This window comes from Triticum dicoccoides, chromosome 1A, assembly GCF_002162155.2.
Source record: "Triticum dicoccoides isolate Atlit2015 ecotype Zavitan chromosome 1A, WEW_v2.0, whole genome shotgun sequence".
NCBI classification, from domain to species: Eukaryota; Viridiplantae; Streptophyta; class Magnoliopsida; order Poales; family Poaceae; genus Triticum; species Triticum dicoccoides.
The window spans coordinates 207,520,557-207,527,047 of NC_041380.1; the positions used below are offsets into that span (position 1 = coordinate 207,520,557).

A 6,491-nucleotide genomic window follows, 5' to 3' on the forward strand; every position below is an offset into this window, starting at 1 on the left:
TTCTACAAATAAATTTTAAAGCTATATGTACTATCCGCAGCCCGTAAAAGCTCCCCATGCTGCCAGGTTAGTACATATAGCTTTCTGATCCAAATTAAACATAAGATTTTGTTGGCGTACTGGTTAGCCGTGTTGGGGGTTTCTAGTCGGACATGGCTTCGACTCCAGGCAGCCTCCTTTTTGATTTAATTTTCACTCTGGTCTGACAGATGGGACCCACTCCTCATAGAGGTGAAAAAAATTGCCACTCCCACGTCGACAGGGCTTTTTTGAAAATAAATATTTCGAGAGTGTTTTCCAAAAAATCAGGCCACGCACCCCTTCTCTTTGGTGCAATGGCTGACAGCGGGCCCCACACGCTTAGTAAGCACCTACTCCATACATAAATGAGATAAGCATCGTATTTGTACGTTAATATTAAATTTTTGCACTACTTCAATGTACGTCACAATTTTTACCATCAAAGTAACCATTTACGCTAAGTTGTGGCATCACCAATGTAATTGACTCAACACGAAAATTGGCCTCGCTTCGACTCAAATCAAAACCCCAAACTACACGCAGCGCTGCGCCCACGCGCACTTCACCTCCACGACCTACACGCCTCGCTCGCTCAGTCCTCCGGCTGCCGCCAACGCCGCCGTTCTGCACGAGCGAAGACGATGGCGAGCGGGGAGAAGGTGGACTATGTGTTTAAAGTGGTGCTGATCGGGGACTCGGCCGTCGGCAAGTCGCAGATCCTGGCGCGGTTCGCGCGCAACGAGTTCAGCCTCGACTCCAAGGCCACCATCGGTGTCGAGTTCCAGACGCGCACGCTCGTCATCGACCACAAGTCCGTCAAGGCCCAGATCTGGGACACCGCCGGCCAGGAGAGGCAAGAACCTACTGCTCTCCTGCACTTCGATTTCATCCCATCTTTTCGCTTAGATCTGCCCCCTCCCATGACATGGCAATTTCCCTGAGGATTTCTCAGTGTTTCGCTGTGTGGCTTGCTTGGTGCCGAGTAGTGAGCTAACACAGTTCGCTCTTGTGTTATGGTTCAGACTAGTCCGTAATTTTTGTTACTTTTATATCGCTACCTTGTTTGTGCGTTTATGCTCTGTAGAATGTCTTGGTCACTATAGATGTACACCATACCTTCGTACGGTTGTTAAAATGGCAGATCTCTACTCCACCGTGGTTGAAGTGGATGATTTGCCTTGCACTCTGCCAAATGGGCAGGGTAATTTGATACAGACCATAGATCCGCCATGCGATGCTTGAGCTTGAAGTCTGGTCGCTAAGATTAAGTGTGCCTTGTTAGTTGGATTGATGGAGATGAGATTTTGTAAGCACGGAATGGAAAATTTACTACTAAATAAAACAGCTTCGGTAAATGGTGTCAAATTTAGCAAGGTATGGGTGGTAATCAAGATTTTTTATTGGATATTCTATGTATTTAAGTGGTCTGTTACTTGTGACTTGTGAGATACAATCTTTTGGTTGAATGGGTGATGAATATATTTGGCATTAGTCAAGTTGGAATAATAGGAATATAGGATGGGTTAACATTGAAAATGTATGATACTTTGCCTTATCAGCTACATCTGTTCTTTTAATTGAAGAAAGTATTCCCCTATTATCTCTGCCTTTAATTTAAATTTGTTTATAGAAGATTATTTCACTTTTGAGGTGCAAATACTTGGTACTGTTGCACATGAGTCACTAGAGTTTTTGGCACATCCTCTTTTTTTAAGTTTGTTGATGGAAAAGAGTCTCGTACATTCTCATGGCATGTGAATCCTCATTGTATCCTATTCAGTGATGTCGAATGACATTTTTCTATTGAAAGCATTAGATCGTGCTTGAGAAACAAGTTAACAAATTTTCACGAACCTACCAGTCCTTATCCAGTTAATATTCTTGATTAGACAGGAGCAGCAAAGTTGATTTGCAAATCAAACGTGTGTACATGTGATCGTTTGATTACCTTACAGTCATTAACTTGGTGACTCGTCTCTCACTCATTACTCATTTGAGTTAGATTCTTTAATTGCAAATAATAAGGTCATGCCACGCTCATTCCCCTCTATGATCTCATGGAAAAAGGGTGGCCAAAGTGCTTGTACTTCTAGAAGAACAATCTGATATGTTTTGTGAATGAGCCAAAACATTGATATGCCTGTTTCTGAGTTAGTTATTTATGATAGTGTGCAACCAGTTGACAGCTGTTGGACTGACATACTAGTGAAATTAACTAAAGTATCATTGTTACATTGTTATTTGTGGAAAAAACCAAGTGTTGCATTAAATTTAATAATTTATGGCTTATTTCTTTAAAAATTAATGCTATTCTTGAATATTTCAGTGGAGCCAAAACTAAGGCATAATTTATTCTTGAAGTTGAAAAAATGCGACTTAGATCTCTCCTGTGATTTCCAATCAGGAGACTTGGGGTACAAATATTTAGTTTATAATTTCTGGGATTTGTCTCTTGAATTCGTTTAGTTCCTTTAGCTGTGTTTGTACTTTACTTTCCTGATATGGTCTTTAAGTTCCAATTCATCTATTATTATTATATTATTAAAACAAGGGGCAAACAAGCCACCACACGTGTCCCCATAGACCAAATTATCTGCTACATCGACTGTTATGGTGGGTCCTAATTATAATGTTAGAGATTTAAAATCAAACTATGTACACATCTCTGAGCTACAATTTTTTTTGAGAAGTCCTATATAATAGTAATAAACAAACAAAACCAGCAGCGAGCCACCAATAGAACCAATTAGATCCAGCATGTACTAGATGTAATGACATCATGACTTAAGTCAGCAATTAATAAACATGTTGTACGTAGGTTTAGGGTACTTATGGGTTCGTAAACATATGACTTTCACATATTTTCACCCCTTGTTTGAAAGTATTTGGCTTCCAAGAATGTGCGTGGTCGATTTGTTTTAAGTTGGACTACCAACAGATACAGAAAAAACATATTGGCAAAGTAAAATTTCATAGTACCATTCATCACTAATAATGTTTTTTTAATTATTTAGTAGCATGTGGCTGCAAAACCAATGGTAAAAGATGCATATTGGAAACCATGCCAATATGTTGAACGCCATCTAATTACGTGGGCAGAGTAAGTATTGCATCGTATAAATTGCCAAATAGCAAATCATATACTCCCCCCGATCCAAATTAATTGGCGTAGCTCTAGTACAACTTTAGTACAAAGTATACTAAAGTTGTACTAGAGCTGCGACAATTAATTTGGATCGGGGGGAGTATTTGTCTTTATTGCTAAGGCGGACACAATGGTGGCTTTAAGTTTTTTTTTTTGAAAAGGAGGATGACCCCCGGCCTCTGCATCAATCGATGCATGAAGCCATATTATTGAATAAAAACGTAACAAAGTCTTAAGGTCCAAAGAAGCTCATAATCTGAGCAGAAGTCAAAAAAATAAATCTAAAAAGTGCCACATCCGGTGATATAGAACTGAAAAGTGCCACATCCGGCGATAAAGAACAAGCTACAATGCCTACACACCTAGCCTATTATTAGCTCGCCATCCAAATCGGCTGAAGATAGCCCGTGCTACCGTCTCCCAGCGGTTGCACCCAATAACCAAAAGCTCCCTAAAGTCCGCATGAGTGAGTAACGACCACATATGGATCCAAGCTGTAGCTCTGTAGATAACCTGCAAAAAATTAGTGGATTTTGTCCCATTAAAAATCATATTATTCCTAGTGTTCCATATAGCCCAGAATAGTGCACATATTCCTATCCGAATATGTTTAGCTATGTGTATGCCCACTCCATTAAGCCACGTCCCAAATAACGTGTTTATGCTCCTTGGGGGATGAATGTTAAAAGCTATATGAATTGATCGACATAATAATTTTGCAAGAGGACATTCGAGAAAGAGGTGTTTAATCGATTCATTTTGATCACAAAAAAAGCACCTGGAGTTACCAACCCAATTCCTTTTCACCAAGTTATCTTTGGTCAGAATGACTTCTTTATGGACGAACCACATAAAGATTTTAATTCGAAGCGGAGTGAGATAGATGTTCATTTTTTCCCAGTGAATGTGCACTTATAATTGTATTTTTGGAAGATAACAGTTTGACATGTCTAGCAATATGATAAACATCAGCCTAAATTTAAGTCCAGAAGGTGCTGAAATGAGGTGAGGAGGCTGACTGATAATAACCTTGAATGTATGGGTAGGAGAAATACGCAAAAACAGGGGCATGATTAGGAAAAAAACTATGATGAGAGGGACTTGAAAAACAAGCAAATAACTTTTAAACAATGAATTATGGAAGTATGCAATGGGACATTTCAGTTGTGCTAAAAAAGGTCAATGCAAAACAGCATAGACAATATGAGAAAGAACAGTCAGTGATGAAAGTGAGATGATTTATTGTCAAATACATATTTGAGAATAGATGGTCACTTGACATAGAGTTAAGTCTAAGATTAACTAGGGAGGAAGCATATAGATGCATGACGCTGTAACAATTGAAAATCATCATAACAAATCCAAGTTTGACAAATCCAATGAGGTGGGTGGACACAGAAAGATCATGAGGCTCAAGTAGGAGAGTAGTTAGTAAAAATTTCATCAAAAAACTATTAGTAAGAAGATAAACATGATGCACTTGGTCTTATGTTGGTCATGTTTATCATAACAAGCTGGTGCACTTAACATCAATATTACCATTGAGGTGTGATCATGTTTCCACGAGACATTCATTTCAAATATGTTTTGAATGATGGTTGATTGCATGACATTTTCTAAAGAAAAATATATATAACAATATATATTAAATTGTCTAGCCACGCAAGCGTGTAGCCCATTGTCAGTTACCCACTTTTTATCTGCCACTGATCTCTTGAACTGCGCACAAGCATAATTACCCTCAAATTTATATAGTTCAAAGTTCCAAAATTGGGCAACTACTTGTAGCAATTTCTTTGGGTGTTCTCAGATGCTTTCCTATTGTAGGCTACGAGAATGAACAACTACTTGCAATGTTTTATTCAAATGCTTTCACTAGCTTTTCCTCCTGTAACTTGTTCTCTAAAACCAGGTCATGTGCTGCTTACGTATCTATTTTTTTTGCCACCAGAGCTTTGTTGTTTCTGGCTGCTTTTACTTTTTCCATCTTATTTAAACCGTGTCTGGTTTTTGCACTTGTATTCTGTGGAATAGGTTGCGTCCTACAAGGTCTATAGTTGGATGTTATATTTTAGAGAACTGTACTACACATGCAGTTGTGAATTCTGGGTAGGAAAAGGCAACATTCCTAGCTGGTTGAGTTGGAGAAAATATTTGTGGTTTTCTCTAGTTAAGGCGTGAAGCTTTAGTGTCCTACTATTTGATATGTTTGCTCAACGTTGTTGTACGCCCAGTTACCAACTTCACATGCTGGTTGTTTCAATGACCGCAGGTACAGAGCTGTCACAAGCGCATATTACAGAGGCGCTTTGGGAGCTCTGCTAGTCTATGACATCACCAAGCGCCAGAGCTTTGACCACATACCTCGCTGGCTGGAGGAACTCCGAGGTCATGCAGACAAAAACATTGTCATCATGCTGGTTGGCAATAAGAGCGACCTTGAAGATGAGCGGGCTGTTAGCACTGAGGATGCCAAAGAGTTTGCTGAGAAGGAGAACCTCTTCTTCCTGGAGACGTCCGCGCTGCAGGCCACCAATGTCGAAAGCGCCTTCCAGACTGTCTTGTCAGAGATCTTCAAGATCCACAGCAAGAAGAACATTGTAACCGACCCAAAGGCCAATGGTGCTGCGCCGCCGCTGGCCGGCAAGAAGGTTCTTGTCCCAGGCCCAGCACAGGAGATCCCAAAGAGCAAGTGCTGCAGTTCTATGTAATCTCTCTGCTACCAGGTTTGTTGGATTTGTGTGTGTTTTGAGAATATTCACGCTGTCTGGATATAGATCCCTACTGAGATAGTCTTAGGTTTCAAGTATTGATTCATTTGGTGAGACGGATGGGGTCGGTGGCAGAGCAGGATTTTGCACTCATCTCCACTGACTATGAGGTTAGGGAGTGAGCAGATGAAGTCCCTTTTCATAGGTCCGAGCCGTGGGATTGATTATCAATTGCCGTGTATGACTCAGAACACCGTCAAGCCTTTATGTAATGTTATACATATATTATATACTACGTAGCTCATATGCTGATGCGTTGCTACGGGAGAAGAAAAAAAAAACTCTTAGCTTGAAAGATGTTTTATTATATAATGGGACGGAGCTTACAAAATCAAAAAGTCACTTCGAACCCGGGTGCATTGGAGCCCTATTTTTTGAACTGTGCCAAAATGTTATTTTAAAGTTTCAAAAAATTCTGGAAACAAATCAACATGTTTATATGAATGTATAATACACATGTGTAAATTTTGATGCTAAAATAAGTAACCATGTGAATTGCACAAAAATGACAAAATCGTGATTTTGAAAAGATGAACAGTGCATGCATTATTCAT

At 39.7% G+C, this 6,491-nt stretch overlaps 1 protein-coding gene across 1 annotated transcript; it reads left to right on the top strand.

The window, feature by feature from the left end:
• Nucleotides 1–540: 540 nt before the first annotated feature.
• LOC119266850 (ras-related protein Rab11D-like) lies at nucleotides 541–6,199 on the top strand. Its single transcript, XM_037548129.1, has 2 exons — nucleotides 541–874; nucleotides 5,439–6,199. Exons 1-2 carry the CDS (start codon nucleotides 663–665, stop codon nucleotides 5,875–5,877), a joined length of 651 nt encoding a protein of 216 aa, XP_037404026.1. The 5' UTR covers nucleotides 541–662; the 3' UTR covers nucleotides 5,878–6,199.
• The last annotated feature ends 292 nt before the right edge of the window (nucleotides 6,200–6,491 follow it).

Coding starts and splice junctions, on each gene's coding strand:
- LOC119266850 (XM_037548129.1), top strand. CDS start 663: ATGGCGAGCGGGGAGAAGGTGGACTATGTGTTTAAAGTGGTGCTGATC. Junction 875..5,438: donor GACACCGCCGGCCAGGAGAG/GCAAGAACCTAC, acceptor CAATGACCGCAG/GTACAGAGCTGTCACAAGCG.